This window comes from Nerophis ophidion, linkage group LG17 (genome assembly GCF_033978795.1).
Source record: "Nerophis ophidion isolate RoL-2023_Sa linkage group LG17, RoL_Noph_v1.0, whole genome shotgun sequence".
NCBI classification, from domain to species: domain Eukaryota; kingdom Metazoa; phylum Chordata; class Actinopteri; order Syngnathiformes; family Syngnathidae; genus Nerophis; species Nerophis ophidion.
This window is the reverse complement of record NC_084627.1, coordinates 49552852-49572058: the sequence shown is the minus strand read 5'-3', so window position 1 is coordinate 49572058 and position 19207 is coordinate 49552852. Positions and strand designations below refer to the sequence as shown.

Here is a 19207-nt window from a genome sequence, read left to right as displayed (position 1 = left end):
TGAAACCTAAAGTTAACCTGAATTAACATCTGTTTTTGCTCTATCTTGTACCTGGCACCTCTTTTCATCATCGAAACTAGGAAGTCTTCTGTGTGTGTATGAGCGTAGTAACAAACACAGGGTGTTTGTATTTGGCCTCGACAGAAAAAGAGCTTTCCAATCCTTAAGATAATAAGACATATCCAACTATTCCATTCTGCTAAGGTGGAATAATTCCTCAAACAGTTATAAACGATAACATTTAACAGTAACTTCATCTGTCAGCAATGACCAAACTGCAAGGTACAAGCCACAGGTATTGTTTTTTGTGACCAGCATTGATTGGCATCCATCAATTCAGCTTGCTCTAACGAGCTGTCCAATTCCACAGCTGCAGTGGGAGGAAGATGGTTGCTTCCTGAAAGTCATTTTGTGATAATAGTGACAGGATGCAGAGTGGAATATATAGACATGTTCACTCACTTTTCCCAAAACCTTTAACCCATCATCCATAGAGTGCATTGTTTTGCTAGTTAAAGGGTTCATAGCAGTTGGATGAGTGACGTAGTTTGTTACCTTTCTTTTCTCGTGTTGCTTTCACCCTAAGGGCACAGCAGGCCATTTTCAGAATGAGAATGGGATACGGAAAAGCAGCAGCGATAAGGAGGAGCCCAGAGAGAGAGTCAGTGCCATGAATTATTCATACCATGCTGTGCCAGGCATGTACTGAGGGGTTGATTGGGTTGTATTATCACTCTTAGGCTCATTGGTTTACAAATGCAGTTCCTTTTTTTTCCTAAGTTGACAATTTGTTGTGTATTATATTTCTTATTTCTGAATGTATTACTTAGTTATCATGTGATCTATATAATGGAAGTATTTACAATACTGTTCAACTTTAATGTCACAAATTTCCAAAATAATCTGCACTGGCTTCCTGTACACTTAAGATGCGACTTTAAGGTTTTAGTACTTACGTATAAAATACTAAACGGTCTAGCTCAGGGGTCTCAGACACGTGGTCCAAGGGCCGCAATTGGCCCACGAGATGTTATTTTGCTGCCCCCACCTTAATATGAAAGTTTAACATTAGTGCGGCCTGCAAGTTTTAGAATGAATAGCGCTTGACAGTGTTGGGTGCGGTGCTGTAGGAATCTACCAACCCCGGTCTTGTACTGTATATGGCTCTCGAGGGCCAAACCTTGACAGTGTTGGGTGCGGTGCTGTAGGAATCTACCAACCCCGGTGTTGTACTGTATATGGCTCTCGAAGGCCAAACATTGATGTCACTTGCGTGATACAAGCAGAGAAACGTTTTGCCGCTTTTCCACTAGACCCGCACAGGCTCTTCCTCCCTCCGTCCTTCCCTTGCTCGCCCGCCTGCTCTCTCTCTCGCTCTCTCTATCACTGTGTGTGTGTCTCTCTCTCTCGCTCACTCCCCCAGCGCCGGGGAGACAAGCGGTCCGGAAGTTTCCGAAGAACTCCGCCGAAGGACCGAGCGACAATACAAAACTGTGGTGCACTGGACCCCAGTGCTGATACTCCGACAGAGAGTCGCTGAGCGAATCGGACGTGTAACACGTTAGTCATGACGTTAGCTCGTTCGGGACTAACTGTGCTACCGTAACTGTAAACTCGAACCCCCTCCCGTTGGCTCCAGACCGAGACAATTTTTGTTATTTGGGTCAAAAATGGCTCTTTCAACGTTCTGGGTTGCCTACCCCTGCGTTCGTGGAATAGCGGCAAATGAGTGAAAGCGACAGAAACGTTGCCATGGAGACAAGGGTTTTCTTACGTGCCTGGCTGCAGTCACACCGTGACACCTGTCCGTCAGTAATAACTGTCCCCGATAACCTGGACCAATTCAGACCGTTATTTGTTTTTTTTATTCTTTCATTTGCATTGCCTCACATTACTTAATTCTCATATTGTTTCAATTACCTTTTGATTTGATTTTGTGTTGAAAATCAAAATAAAGACATTTAAAATATATTTTTTAAGAACAGAATAGAATAGAATATATCTTTATTGTCATTGTACATTGTACAACGAAATTGTATGCAAAACTAATTTAGTGTAAATTCATAACACATAAAAACATAAGAACATAGATAAATAGATAAAAATACATAAAAGTACCAAGCATACAGCTCACACGCACAGTCATTATTTTCGTCTTGTGTTCAGCGACACTATTGCTCTCGGGTAAAAAGTGTTCTTAAATCTGTTTGTCCGGCATTTTATTGTCCTGTACCTCCTGCCTGAGGGCATCAGTTCAAGAAGTAATCTTTTCTTGCGGCCCAGCCTCACCCAGACTCTGCGTCCAGTGGTCCCCAGGTAAATTGAGTTTGAGACCCCTGTGGTGGTAGCTTTTATCATTTCTAGAAAACCGCAACTCTAGAAACAAAATTTAGAAGCTTTCTTCACAAGATGATTATTTATCTATCTATTAAAAGTAGACATGAAGGTGTCAGAGTTAAACATTGATCCAACTCTAAGAGATTGTCATGCTCTGATGATCTCTTGGCACAGTGGTTGGGAATTACTGTCTACAAGCCCACATAAGTGATCATACACGATCTGCAAGGTGTGGACACTCTGCACTTAAAACCATATTGTAGTTCAAAGTTGCAACCATTGAATTGAAGATGGTAGCAAAAGCGCAAAAGAAACTATTTCAATTACCTTTGTCAGCAACAGATAGCGTGGTGTTTAGGTATTGTTCCTCCACAGTCCAAGAGGTGTCGGTAACTTTGGTTGAGATCCCACATGAGCCTTGACACTTCACCTTGATGGCTGTGGAAAGATTTTAAAAATATGTTACCATTACCAAGATCAAAAAAGAAGGGCAACTCAGTGAAGCATTTAATGTTTCTGCTGTAGAGTGGTAACAACACCCCTTGACTACTGCTACCCCTGGTGGTCCTTGGCAAAGGCCTAGTACCTGACTGCCCCCTAGCCAGGGATACGTTGAAGACCTCAACGGCGGAACAGGCAGATGACAGTAGATGCAAGAACTACCACAACGGCTGCGATGACAGAAGAAGGAACCCCCACATCCATGTGGGCCCAGTTTTGGGGAAATAACGACCCAAGACCTCAACGGTGGAACAAACAGGGGATGATTGTTAACCCTATGGAGCTTCACAACGGCTAGGATGGCGGATGAAGGCTGCAGCAGAAAAGGGTCCCCAGTCATTTTGGACTACATGCCACTGGACCCTGACCCGGATCTGTCAGGGATGGTGTGGTGCACCAGTCCCCCCAAGTTTAACTAAGTCACGCACAGCATCCTCCATAAACGGATACCGCCTATCAGGAGGATCGTCATATTCGCTTCGAGTGACCGCCGATGATGATGGTAACAACGTTTTTGTATGCTTTGGACAATTTTTGTCAAATGTTTGCTTCAGTTTTCGTATACTGTCTCGATGTCTGTAGGATCATACTACTATAAAAAACCCTGAAAATTAAATCTCAGATTTTTTCCCGCAAAAATTTTGGGCAATCAATCAAAAAAGAACATTTTAAACTTGTAACCAACAGAGAATTCCTGGCGATTTTTGAATAAACAACTCATTAGCGTTAACATTAGAAATGTCCGATAATGGCTTTTTTGCCGATATCCGATATTGTCCAACTCTTAATTACCGATTCCGATATCAACCGACACCGATATATACAGTGGTGGAATGAACACATTATTATGCCTAATTTTGTTGTGATGCCCTGCTGGATGCATTAAACAATGTAACGAGGTTCTCCAAAATAAATAAACTGAAGTTATGGAAAAAAATGCCAACATGGCACTGCCATATTTATTATGGATGTCACAAAGTGCATAATTTTTTTTTAACAAGCCTCAAAACAGCAGCTTGGAATTTGGGACATGCTCTCCCTAAGAGAGCATGTGGAGATTGAGGTGGGCAGGGTTGGGGGTGGCGGGTGTATATTGTACCGACTCGGAAGAATTAGTGCTGCAAGGGGTTCTGGGTATTTGTTCTGTTGTGTTTATGTTGTGTTACGGTGCTGATGTTCTCCCGAAATGTGTTTGCCATTCTTGTTTGGTGTGGGTTCACAGTGTGGCGCATATTTGTAACAGTGTTAAAGTTGTTTATTCGGCCACCCTCAGTGTGATCTGTATGGCTGTTGATAAAGTATGGATTACATTCACTTATGTGTGTGTAATAGTCACGTATACAGTATTATGTGACTGGGCCGGCATGCTGTTTGTATGGAGGAAAAGTGGACGTGATGACAGGTTGTAGACAACGCTAAAGGCAGTGTCTTAAAGGCACACCCCCAATAATGTTGTTAGGGTGGAAATCGAGAGAATGGTTGCCTCGTGAGATTTTCAGGAAGGACACTGAAATTTGGGAGTCTCCCGGGTAAATCGGGAGGTTGAAACCGATACCGATAATTTCCGATATTACATTTTAAAGCATTTATCGGCCGATAATATCGGACATCTCTAATAAGAAATGGCAACAGCAGAGGGGGAATGCCACATTACAAGAAGATAGTGAAAACGAAGTAGCTTATTGACTACGGCGTTGGACGTGCACAAATTTTCAGGACTTATGCAAATCTCAAATACACATGAGCAGGTACAAGAATGTAAGAAAAGTGGTTTTGCATAATATTGTGGAACAAAACGCCAGATAATATGTCTACTAGTAGGTGCCATTTTGCGGTCCTTATACACACACCATAGTAATACTTGTATCTCTGACTGCGGTAGCCGTAATGCGCCGGCAATCCATCACACGGTGCGGCTTCAAAGTCATACTTAAATGTTTTGACGGATTTTTGAGTGCCGTGTGTAATGTTCTTTATTTTCCAATGGAACATTTCAAGTTTTGGTGTTGTTTACTGGCGTCATATTGCAGTCTACATGTATCTCTGATGTGTGACTACCATCGACTGGTCACACTTATCATTACACCATGTACCAAATTAAATTGCTTCAAGGTCAGAAAACACAACCGGAATTATTTCGTACATCAGATTACAAACGCACTGTCGATTTGTGAGGAAATGAAAGGATTCTAAGTGCGCCTTATAGTCCGAAAATTACAGTATTTTGTGTTGAAAGAACAGATATAAAGACATTTGAGAATGACGCGGCCCAGCCCTACCAAGACTCTGCCTCCAACGTACTTAATAAATTGTGTACGGTAATGTACTACATTGTGAAATGCCAGCTCCATTCAACAGTGGAAAGATTTCACCACCACAATAATTGCAAAACTTTAGACGGTTTTTCTGCTCGTCTTTGTGTCCTTCCTCTCTTACCCCCACACTGTTGTTTTTCTTTGAGCCGCCGCTTACATTTCTTTGCCTGCTTACCGCCACACACCACCACTCTCATGTGTGCTCTATTCGAGCAGTCTTGCGGAGACAATGTTTATGTATTTTTGAAGTTCCGGGCAATATGTGTTCTGGATTTAATAAATTAGCAATGAAGCAATAAATACAAATCAAAGTTTTTTCCCTTATTGAATTAATCCCAGGTGAATATGTTGCATGTGCTCAAAAAGTAAGTTACTTATACACATACTAAAATATTTTAACCAAGTTTTATTTAAAAATAATATAGATAATATTAGACATACAATATACTTTCTTAGCAAAGCAATTTCTTGCTTGGTAGGTGCCATATGACCTTTGAAACGGATTATCAATGAAAGCTGTGGTATCACTGTATGCCAGGCCTGAGCAATTATTTGGACTCGGGGCCCCCATTTAGAGAAAAAAAAGTGTCTGGGGGCCGGTATATCTATTTTTAGGAACACTAATACAAAACCTCACTATAATGTCTGATTGAATGCTAAAAAAGTTATGACAGTCTGCCTTAAAAAACATAATGGGATTTTTAATTTTTATATGAACGATAAAACACTGAATATTGACAAAAATGGATGTCGCACACCTTTTCGATCGACATATTTTACAATCAAGTGAAATGCAACAAAAATGCAACAAACGGTGAAATATTAACGTTAAGGGTACAAAACAAACCCACCTACAATCGGATATATCACTAAGCTTTAGAACTTTGTTGTGAAAATCTCCTTCCGCATCTGTGAAAACGCTCCCCGCCCACACTGCTTGGTGCCTCGTCTGAGCTGCTGTGACGTCGATTACCATAGTAACTAATTAGATGACCGTAGTAACTAATTACATTACCATTGTAACTAATTAGATTACCATAGTAACTAATTATATGACCATAGTAACTAATTAGATTACCATAGTAACTGGTATATCATGCAAAAGCGCAGATTAAAGTTAAAGTACCAATGATTGTCACACACACATAGGTGTGGTGAAATTTCTCTGCATTGGACCCATCCCCTTGATCACCCTCTGGGAAGTGAGGGGAGCAGTGGGCAGCAGCGGTGCCGCGCCCGGCAATCATTTATGGTGATTTAACCCCCAATTCCAACCCTTTATGCTGAGTTTCAAGCAGGGAGGTAATGGTTCCCATTGTTTATAGTCTTTGGTATGACTCAGCCGGGGTTTTGAACTCACAACCTACCGATCTCAGGGCGGACAGTCTAACCAATGAGTAGGTCACTAGGCCACTGAGTAGTTCATTCAAATACTTTGTATAGTTCAAGACTTACGGTTATTAGAAAACATCACTGCACATCATAATGGCAGCTCCATTTTCCATCTTAAAGATCGAAAAAAAATTATTTGGGAATGTCCGGCAGGCCAGATTGAAAAGCTTAAGTTGCCCAGGTCTGCTGTTAATGGTTACAGAGTATCAAAATGTGTTCACTTCCCGCAATTATTACCTATTTTTTAATGAAAATTATATTTTGCAGAGTTCAATGTCGTACACAATCAATTCTACCAATAAAATATCAACACTGTAGTTGAAAATGAGAATAGTTGAGATCTTTGCTATTCTGTGTTACCCCTTTTCTCCTCTCCTTTTCAGAGGATTCAAAAACCATCTGCCCGCAGGCACACAATCTGACAGCAGCCAGAGGATTAATAAGAGGAGCGGCCAAGCAGTAGCATTAAACGATAATTCCAATATTTTTTTCAACCTCGGGCCCGGCTGGGTATAAAGTATTTATCAAAATATTGCAGAGTAAAGATACAACCCAACATGTTCAAAGAGCAGAATTGATAATGACTCACTCAAAGGCGACTACGATTTAACAACATTCTTACAGTAAAGCTGAAATGAAAATAAAGGCAGTACACAGAGGTAGTAATTTATAGGGTTATTCAGATTGATGCAGGGTAAGGTAATACAATAATGTTTGTGTGGACTTTAAAGTACGTATGAACCTCTTAGGTGCCATAAAGCCTTTGTAAAAGATGAAGTTATCAAGCTTGTGAGTCCTCAGTAAGATGACGTGTGTTTCAGCCGTTACACTAAGATGGGAGGCCCAGTTAATAATGAGTAACAAATTATAGAATTATGTGTCTTTACTTCAGGTTAAACTTGATAAAACTTTACGTCAATTAATGTAATCTATTACGTTTCGTTATTCTTAGACAGTACAATAAATCATCTAAATAATCAGAATCATTTCGAAATCCCACTTTGGAGTAATCAAAGTTAGTGGTTGAAAGTGTTTAATAGGTTTGCTCTTATATTGAAGTCGGGCTGGGCGATATATATCGATATACTCGCTATATCGCAGGTTTGTCTCTGTGCGATATAAAAAATAACTATATTGTGACATTCGAGTATATGTTCTCACGCAGTTGCTTTTAGCTGTGAGCATTACACTACAGGTGTTTGTCACTCTTTGTTATCTCTCCTTCTTAAGAGAGAGATAAAACAAGCGTCACATTCTGTCGAGTCATACGCCCTCGAGGAGCAGAGAGGTAGCGACATGGGTAACATTAGCTGAGGTGCGAGTGGTAATACGAGAGAAAGAAGGTGCGAAACTGGTAACAAATGAAGGAAGAATTAATTCCCAAGAAAAACAGCAGGGGTCCATCATGTGGCAGTGGTTTAGCTTCAAGTGGGAAGACGTCGAACAGACAACCGTTATTCGTCAAGTGTCGGGCAAAAGCGTTGCTACAAAAAACAGCATTATTGCTAATATGTAGCATCATTGAAAAAGTCACTAGAGAATGAAGATTGCTTGAAACTCTGCATGTCAACATCTCCTTTCGGTGCCACACCAACAAAATGCCGAGGGAACCATTTCCACATCAACACCGTATGAAACAAATAGTCAACAACAGAAGGAGATAACGTCCGCAGTAACCAACCACATAGTGAAGGACATACGTTATTTGATTTCCTATTATGCAGCTCATTTCTATTTGAAAGTTATTGAAATATCTTGTGTGACATCATGCACAAAAGTGCACTTTATTTGTATTAAACTATTGTAGTGGCGTTCTGTACAAAAAGTGCACTTTAATTTAGTGTTGTTTTGATATGTCATTGTGGAAAGGTGAAACCGACGGTCCGACAGAGAGGCAGGGCACGCTGGAGCCCGGCCCAAGATGGCAGCGAGGAGGCGGGGATGGCGAGCGAGCGGCGAGTCAGGGCGTGCCGGGAGCGACGCCACAAACGAGATCAGGTGTGTGGATCGCGCACCTGTACACTATTAGTGTATCTCCTCCTTCTCGCGGAGAAGGAGGAGAGAACGGGGCTGGTGATGGTGCGGAGCGAGAGCAACCCAAACAACGAAGGAACGAGAGGGAGAGACGACAACACAAGCAGCAGCGCGTGCGACCCGGAAGGGAGCGAAAGCGAGAGGCAGACGCAGACAACGGGGAAGGCTGAAAAGCAACACGCAAAGGACTTTGCCTATTGAAAAATGAAGAAGTCTACCCCTGCTCAAAGCCGTGTCCTTCCTTGGTGTTCCCTGGAACCCGCAAGACGGCACAAGTCTTTCACAGTCATCTTAGTGACATCATGCACAAAAGAGCTTGTATTAAAATGTCTCTGACAATATTGCACTTATGTTTTAAAATGACATGAATGTTTGTGCCACTGCTTAATAACTGTTTAATAAATACAGTTTTGGTCAATTGACTTAGTTGTGATTTCCTTCTCTGCATGAAAGTTTAAAAGTAGCATATATTAATGCAGTATGAAGAAGAATGTTTTAATGTAGACACATAGAATCATCATACTGCTGTGATTATATGTATCAAGTGTTCATTCAAGCCTAAGGCAAAATATCGAGTTATATATTGTGTATCGCAATATGGCCTAAAAATATTGAAATATTAAAAAAAGGCCATTTCGCCCACCCCTATTTTGAAGCTTATTGTGCACTGAAAAGGAAGCCAATTTGAATGATGTGTATCTAGACAGCAGACCTTGAAGAATTACTGCCACACATGTTGACGTATAGCATACACAACATTTTTTATGTAAAACCGATGTCTTTGGATCTCAATTTTTCTGTTGAGAAAACACCCCTGCAAAATTGTTAATTAAAGCTGCTTGGCTAACTAACTACCTAATCCACAAATGCGGCGAATACCACTTGTAAATATGTGCACTACAACATTGAGCCTGTCTGAATTTTGCCCCATGTTTCAAATTAGTAACATGATTTACTAAGATACACAGGTAGAACAACTACTGAGTGTCGCATGTGGTTTTGCATTACTTTTTTCAGCAACAGTCTTAAATAAAATGATTTGCCCAAATATCAGGCGTACATCTGTTCACAGAAACAATAGGTGGGTCTGTCTTAGGGGACTCCGGCAGAGACTGTCTGTCTGCTGATGAATAATGGGCAGCCTGTGCAGAGGCTAATGGACCCAGATGGGCTGTGAGAAAAGATGATGCATTTGATTGGACATGCACCTAAATTGAGAAGATATACTTGTAAAATCAGGGATTCAACACAGGAGAGATCCTTAAACAAAATATATAAATCAGGATTACATAAAGCTACCTCAATTTAGAACTTCTTTGTTGAGGTGGATTTACTGCATGTCTATTTTTTTCAATTGCTTCTAGGGCTCTTAACCTCTAATGGCCCAAGCTGTTTGTTTATATGCTTTTTTTTATTTCTCTTTGCTATTTGGGCTTATTGGACCCTAATTATAATAAAAACTAAAAGTCATCTTTTGATATGATGTACTCAATCCATAAGTACACAAACGTGTACATCATGTTTAATGACATGCTAATTCTTATTTTTACACTTTTTTCCCCCCCAAATTCCATTGTATGTTATACAGTATAAGTGTCCACATAAGCGGCCATAAGACCCCAATTCAGTAGTGTGCACAATTTTGGAAATAAGAGCTGAAAGGTGCTGTCCACGCATGTGTCCACTAAGCCTTTAGAGGTTTTAAAATGAATGAGTTTGGAGAAACAGGAAGCCCGACAGAACTAGGATGCGTGTGAGATGTCGTAACAAGACAAGGCTACAGAAAATAGCCTTAAGTTTAGCTTTTATGTCCTGTCAAGTAGGGATAAGCAATATGGCCTAAAATCTATATCGCAATATAACTGTATAGTCCAGCCTCATGCGATAATGATAGATGTCGCACTATATTATTTGGTCATAAAATAATAGAGACTAGGGCTGTCGGTATACCGGTACTGGTATAGTATCGCTGTACTAGTCAAAAAACGGTACTATACTCTGTTTGAAAAGTACCAGTTCCCGGACATAGCGGGACATTGCTGTCTTTGCGAGCAGAAGAGCATGTTCGGCAGCACACAATCACAGAGTACTTACAAGCAGACACGGTGTGTAGACATAAAAGGGAGAATGGATGCATTTTGGCCTAAACACTGAAGTTAAAGGTGAAGTTATAACACTGAAACGCCCTCAGGAAGAGGTTCTTTAAAACATGCTAACTAGCTAGCGTCGAACGTCCATCCGCAGTTGGCAGTGTTTTAGCTACTTCTTAATCACTAATCCTCGCCTCTATGGCGAGAAAATAAAGTATGTTTCTTACAAGTATCATCATTCAGGAGTAGGATTATCTGAACATGCTTCACATTGCAGTCTTATGTATGACTGCCATCTACTGGTCACACTTATTATTTCACCATGTACCAAATAAAATACATTTTGAGGTCGGTAAGCACAACCAAAATTATTCCGTATATTAGGCGCACACTGTGTTATAAGGCGCAATGTCGAGTTTTGAGAAAATGAAAGGATTTTAAGTGCGCCTTATTGTCCGAAAATACAGTATTATATTTTCATAATCGTGAGAAGCTATGATCGAAATCAAAATTAAAATTCTATTATTGTCCAGTCCTAATATATCCATCCATCCATTTCCTACCACTTCTCCCGTTTGGGGTGGTGGGGGGTGCTGGAGCCTATCTCAGCTGCATTCGGGCGTAAGGCGGTGTACACCCTGGACAAGTCGCCACCTCATCGCAGGGCCAACACAGATAGACAGACAACATTCACACTCACATTCACACACTAGAGACCTTTTTTTTTTTAGTGTTGCCAATCAACCTATCCCCTGGTGCATGTCTTTGGAAGTGGGAGGGGCCAATCCCCAGGTGCATGTCTTTGGAGGTGGGAGGGGCCTATCCCCAGGTGCATGTCTTTGGAGGAAGCCGGAGAACATGCAAACTCCACACAGAAAGATCCCTAGCCCGGGATTGAACCCAGGACTACTCAGGACCTTCGTATTGTGAGGCACATGCACAAACCCCTGTTCCACCGTGTTGCCCTCCTAATATATCGTTTAGCAAACAATTTTAACAGCAGAGGCCTTGTTTCGGTACCCATTCCAAGTTGGATCGCAACAATTTGTGTTTGTCAACACAACCGCGCAGCAAAATTGATTACTAGCAAACAACATAACAAGAGATTCATTTACTTTTTAATCTTGGAGTGAGTTAGGTTCCTATAAAAGGTAAAACCAAAAAACACTCGTGTATGCAATTAACATTGTAAGAATTGATTTAAGAGGCTGAAAAAGAGGATCAAAGGAATTGAGAAGATTGCAGCTCATGAGCTCCACAACCTGCAGGGAGAATGACGATCGCCAGTACGCCCAGCAGGAAGCTATGAGGAGAACATGCTCTGACTCAGCAGCCAGCTGGATTTGTTACCAACACATTGGAGATCATCCAAATCCCTCCCCATTGTTGAGTGAGAGTCTGTCAGCACTTAGCAGAGACAACCCCAGTGCTACCACTCAATGGATCTCCACGATTCCACATGAAGAGAATACCATGCGTGGTTTTCAACTTCGGGACAAAACACTTAATAACTAGGTTGGGGGAACTTTGAAAAGTGTCTGCCTTTGCTGGCATCTTCTGAAGCTAAGAACGGAGAAATTAATGAGGAAAATAACCTGACTTGCAAGAACCAATTGGCATCAACTTGCTAAATGCAGCACAAATGAAGTCTGTCTAATTACAAGACAACCATTACAAAGCCACACAATGTGCAAATGATAAACACACACAAAATGAGGTTGTTTCTGATGCAAATTAGTTGAAAAGTGTGTTCCTTGCAATGCCTTGACTCTTATCATCGGTATTACATAAGCTATGGTGATACACAGATATATGTACATTTGCACGATGGCCACTTTAGGAACAAAGAAGCGTTACGACATGACCGACAAGCTTGGGCTTGTTGTTCAGATTGTTTTCATTGTCCAGTGCGGGATTTCTTCCCTTTAGGGCGTACTTTCCTGCAAAACAATGTCCCTGTTATGCAACAAACTTGTTTACTTTGCCACCTGCTATGTGGAACACATTTACCCAGTGGCGGGCCGTGCATTTCTCACCTAGGCCTTCAGTGATGTCCTACTTCAATCAATCAATGTTTACTTATACAGCCCTAAATCACGAATGTCTCAAAGGGCTGCACAAGCCACAACGACATCCTGGGCTCAGATCCCACCCAGAGGACTGGGACCTGGTGTTGCTGACCAGTCTGTCAGAGACAGTCCTGCAGTCACACGTATCTCGATATTTTTAGGCCATGTCACGATACACCATATACATCTCGCTATTTTTAGGCCATGTCACGATACACAATATATATCTCGATATTTTTAGGCCATGTCACGATACACAATATATATCTCGATATTTTTAGGCCATGTCACGATACACAATATATATCTCGATATTTTTAGGCCATGTCACGATACACTATATATACCGTGATATTTTTAGGCCATGTCACTATACACCATATAGATCTCGATATTTTTAGGCCATGTCACTATACACCATATATCGTGATATTTTGCCTTAGCCTTGAATGAACACTTGATACATATAATGACAGCAGTATGATGATTCTATGTGTCTACATTAAAACATTCTTCTTCATACTGCATTCATATATGCTACTTCAAACTTTCATGCAGAGAGGGAAATCCCAACTAAGTCAATTTACCAAAAGTGTATTTATTAAACAGTTATTAAGCAGTGGCACAAACATTCATGTCATTTCCAAAACAGAAAGTGCAAAATTGTCATTTTAAAACAAGCTATTTAGTGCACTTTTGTGCATGATGTCACTAAGATGACATATCAAAACAACACTAAATTAAAATGTAGTGGCATTCTGTACAAAAAATTACTTTTTGTACAGAATGCCACTACAATAGTTTAAAACAAATAAAGTGCGCTTTTGTGCATGATGTCACACAAGATATTTCAAAAACTGTCAAATAAAAATGAGCTGCATAATAGGAAATCAAATAGTGTATGTCCATCATTCTGTTATCTCCTTCTGTTGTTGATGTAGAAATTGTTGCTTCGGCATTTTGCGAGTGTGGCACCGAACAGAGATGTTGACATGCAGTCTCAAGCACTCCTCATTCTCTAGCAGGTGACTTTTCAAATAATGCTACAAATTAGGCCCTGCGATGAGGCGGCGACTTGTCCAGGGTGTACCCCGCCTTCCGCCGGATTGTAGCTGAGATAGGCACCAGCGCCCCCCGCGACCACAAAGGGAATAAGATGGATGGATGGATGACTACAAATTAGCAGTGCTGCTACTTTTTGTAGCAACGCTTTTGCCGCACAATTGTGAATTATATTTATATATATCTCGATATTTTTAGGCCATGTCACGATACACAATATATATCTCGATATTTTTAGGCCATGTCACGATACACTATATATACCGTGATATTTTTAGGCCATGTCACTATACACCATATAGATCTCCATATTTTTAGGCCATGTCACGATACACGATATATATTTTGATATTTTTAGGCCATGTCACGATACACCATATATATCTCGATATTTTTAGGCCATGTCACTATACACCATATATCGTGATATTTTGCCTTAGCCTTGAATGAACACTTGATGCATATAATGACAGCAGTATGATGATTCTATGTGTCTACATTAAAACATTCTTCATACTACATTAATATATGCTCCTAATATATGTTCAACATATTCCCGCTTGAAGCCCAACCCCCGCCAGACGATGTACCCCGTGCTGTGTTTCTTGGGAATTAATTATTCCTCCATTAGTTACCAGATTTGCACCTTCTCTGTCTCGTATTACCACTCGCAAAGCACCGTTAGCATCACAGCTAATGTTACCCATATCGCTACCTCTTTGCTCAGGGAGGGCGTGTGACGTTTCCACGCGTGACGTATGTAAGAAGGTGAGCTTGTTAACGTCTCTTTGAGAAGGAGAGACAAGAAAGAGTGGGAAACGCTTGTAGTGTAATGCTCACAGCTAAAAGCAACTGTGGGAGAACGTAAACTCGAATGTCACGATATAGTCATTTTCTATATCGCACAGAGACAAACCCGCGATATATCGATATCTCGCCCAGCCCTATGCCAAACATATCTTTATACTATGTATAATGTGACGTGGGTCAACAATAGGTACAAATAAAGACCAATGTTTAGGGAATTCTTGTTGAGAATGTTTTTTAACGTGTCGGACAACTTTTCATCCTTCATGCGTGAATGTACAGATGGTGCGATTCCTGCAGCTCGTATGATTTTAAATGTCAATTTTGCACAACAAACGCCTCAGACGTTATCACCCAAACAGATGATATATGATCATTTGGAAGAATGCGGTAATTCCACCATAATGTTCAGACACATTTTAAGGAAACAAAAGCGATGAGTCAGGAATTTTATAATCAGAAAAAAACAACACTTGTTATGCTGGGTACTCTCTACTTGTTCTTATGTGTTTAGCAATACAACCAGGTTGGATTGTAGAGGATTTGGCTTTGCATGTTCACCGCTGACAGTTTATGATGTTTGACTTTAGGGACAAACACACTGGCATTTGCAACACACACAAATCCTTGCATGTTGGCATGCAGAAGTAAGAGGTTTATCCCTGAAGGGTTATATCATACAACAACCCGTGGACAAGTAATATGCATGATGCTATTACTCGTTACCCATCATTCAGCTAACAAAAACACACTAGGCCTCAGTGTTTTCTGCGGATTGAACTAAGAAAAATACTCAAAACATGAATTTCATCACCTTGTTTTTCCTCTGCATAAAAAGTTAAATATTTGAGATTCCTTTAACAATATGAGGAGGGACTTTGTCAATTTAAAGAACAGGAGTAAAACAATGAACGAGCAAAGCAATTGGTGTACACGCCTCCCAATAGTAAAAATGTCCTGAATTCATAGTGATCCGGATCAGCCCCAAAATGTAATCACTTGTTCCATACCCCATTTTTGACACTTCCTAAAAGTTAAACAAAAATGTGCCCACAACCTTTTGAGCTATCAATTATGAAATGAAAGAAACAGAGTGAAGCCTCTTGTCTGTCATCCACTGTCTTTGTCTCCGAAAGCATACAAACACATACGTTGAAGCCCACAACTAGAAATGACTGCTCAGACCCTTATAACAACGTATGTGCAATAAGGAGGAAAGAAGGACTAATAACTAAAAAAGTGCAGACTTTGCCAGTCACTACCTCACAGTAGTAAAAAAAAAAAGAGTCTTAAGATCCAAACGATGATCCGGATCACCTCCAAAAAGTAATCACTTGTTCTTTATCCCATTTTTTGCATTTCCTAAATGTTTAACAAAAATATGCCCGACACTTTTTGAGCTATCGATAACGGAAGAAAGAAACAGTGTGAAGCCTCTTGTCAGTCATCCACTGTCTTTGTCTCTGTGGGTGGAGGCGGTGCAGAAAGCATACAAACACACATGTTGAAGCTCGCAACTAGAAATGACTTTGCTCAGCCCCTTATAACAACATATGTGCAATAATGAGGACGGAAGGAATAATAACTAAAAAAGTGCAGACCTGTGCCTCACAGTCGTAAAAAAAAAAGTCCCGAATCCACACGATGATCCGGATCACCTCCAAATGCAATCCCTTGTTCTGGATCCCGTTTTGATCATTTCCAAAAGGTCTCCTAAAAATTCGCTCATAACATTTCGAGTTATGTTGCTAACTAACTAGCAGACGGCAACGAATACAAAACTTCCTGTCACAAGGTAATAAAAGTAACAAAGAAGCTGAAAGAGAGTTAAAAAAAAGTCTAAACTAAAACCAACCAATGCAGATTGGGATTACAGTATGTACATTATTTTGGTAAGCACAATATCATATGTAATATAAACCTATTCTCTGAAGCAAGCCTGGGCAATTATTTTGACTCAGGGGGCCAAAATTGGAAGAAAAAAATATATCTGGGGGCCGGTATATCTGATTTTTAGTAACACTAATACAAAACCTCACAATAATCTCTGATTGAATACTAAAAACGTTATGACAGAACGCTTTAAAAAAACGTGACGGAATTTTACGTTTTTTTTTACTGAATGAGACACCCAGAATGTACATGAAAATAAAGAATGTGGGATTTACAACAATAACTATAACCAATAAAACTCTGAATATTGACAACATAAGAACGTCACACACAACCCCCCATCGACATATTTTACAATCAAGCAAAACGCAACAAAAACAGCGAAATATAAACATGAAGGGTAAAGAAACCCCACCTACAATCTGATATATTTGATATTTCACTAAGCTTTAGAACTTTGCTGTAAAACTTCCGCATCTGTCCCTGACACCCGCATTTCAGGCTGGCCGGTCTGGAAACACTATGGAAACGCTCCCCACCCACACTGCTTGGTGCCTCGTCTGAGCTGCTGTGACTCACATTATCATAGTAACTAGTATGTCATGCAAAAGTGCAGATTCCAACCAGTGAAATACTTTGTATAGTTCAAGACTTACGCTCATTTGAAAACATCACTGCACATCATAATGGCAGCTACCCTTTCCATCTTAAAAATCTAAAACAATTATTTGGGAATGTCCGGCGGGCCAGATTGAAAAGCTTGACATGCCGGTCTAGAGCTTGATAAGAACCTTGTAAAGAGACTGGCATTTACTTACCGTAATAAACAAAAACAACCAAACACAAAGTCATTAACTTCTGCTTGATTTAAATCTCCCTGTTAACAGGAAACAATCAGCATTTGGTCCCTTGTTCCATAGAAAACCGACATCCGCTCGGCAAACTGATTTTGCAATCTCACTTTACCACACAAGAAGCATTTACTGGCAGAGGACTCAGACAGTTGGTTCTGGGGGTCAAAGAGTGGTTATTGTTATTATCATTACAGTTAGAAAGGGTGAAGATGGTGCAATAGACCTAGCCCAACAGTGATGAATCTTAGGACATGGGACACTGACCAATGACGTATGGAAGTGAGCAGTCATCCTTCTCTAATATATCAAAGGGCAACACATTGAATGGCTTCCACCTAATTCACTGAATGATACGGTGTCACAATCCCTCAGGGTAGGACACAATATCTCTAGCGTCAAGGGGATTAAAGCCATATTCTGTATGTGTTCTTAGTCTATTCACAAATACTTCATACAGGGTCTCCTCAGGTTTCAACAAGTCAAATCTAATACTTTAAGACTTTTTTTTTTAGACCATAATGAATACAATAAGACCCATTTCACACAGTTACTGGCAAAAGAATACCAAAGACATGAAGGAAAATTGGAGGCCCAGAAATACTCGCAAAGTATATGAATTTATTCACAGCTCTTTCACATTGCAACTGGAGCTGCAGCAGACCGGGTCAGGCTGGATCTCAATGCTCCAGATCTTGATTTGGAACAATACTGGCTGATTGTAAGCGTTTGTTGCCCTCTTTTTTATGACTGCTTCATGTTTTTATGATTTGCAATGAGATTCCAACGCTCCATGTTTGAAATTTCAAAGTTTTCTTGCAGAAAGTGCAGTGTGCTTTATACAGGTACCGTATTTTACGGACTAGAAGGCGCACTTAAAATCCTTTTTTTTTTTCTCAAAACTCGACATTGCGCCTAATGTAAGGATTACGTTTGGTTGAGCTTACCCACCTCGAAGCCATTTTATTTGGTACATGGTGTAAAGATAAGTGTGAACAGTAGATTGCAGTCAAACATAAGAGATAAGTGTAGACTAGAAATGTCCGATAATATGTAGACCATTATTGGCCGATAAATGCTTTAAAATGTGATATCAGAAATTATCAGTATCTGTTTCAAAAAGTACAATTTCTGACTTATTAAAACGCCGCTGTACGGCGTGGTACACACACGGACATAGGGAGAAGAACAGAGCGCCAATAACGCTTTTGTGTGTCGGCCCAATCACATAATATCTACAGCTTTTCACACACACACACGAGTGAACCCAAGTCATACTTGGTCTACAGCCATACAGGTCACACTGAGGGTGGTCATATAAAGAACTTTAACACTGTTACAACTATGCGCCACACTTTGAACCCACAAGAATGACAAACACATTTTGGGAGAACATCTGCACGGTAACACAACATAACAAACACCCAGAACTTCTTCTAGCACTAACTCTTCCGGGACGCTAAAATATATATAAAAGTAACATTAATAGACCTTTAAGACTTTTCAAAATCATAATTAAAACCTTTTATGAGAATTTTAGATATTTTAAGCATTCACACATATGGTTTTCTACACCTAAATTCATCTATTTAATAAACTTCTTCAACTTATTCTTCTTCTTCAGATTTTGGCGCATTCTACCTTCCACATTTTTTACCTGATTCAAACCGTTTTAACTTAAAAATGTTCAGCCTATTCGGGAATCACAGGTTTTCCTTGACAAATTACAAAAATTCTTAGGTTTCCGGGACATTTTTCCCATTCAAAATGAATTGGCCATTTTTCAAATGTCCACCATTTCCACAATTTTTTACCAATTCAAACCATTCGACCTTCAACACATTACACCATCCTGG

General features: G+C 40.2%; 1 protein-coding gene across 2 annotated transcripts in view; it reads right to left on the bottom strand.

Annotated features, from left to right (window-relative positions):
- arrdc1b (arrestin domain containing 1b) overlaps positions 1 to 19207 on the bottom strand; it is a 47143-nt gene that overhangs the window by 15734 nt on the left and 12202 nt on the right. For both annotated transcript variants that reach the window (XM_061877111.1, XM_061877110.1), the window contains exon 2: positions 2665 to 2775. In XM_061877111.1, the coding sequence (XP_061733095.1) occupies positions 2665 to 2775 (111 nt within the window). The remainder of the gene's footprint in view (positions 1 to 2664; positions 2776 to 19207) is intronic.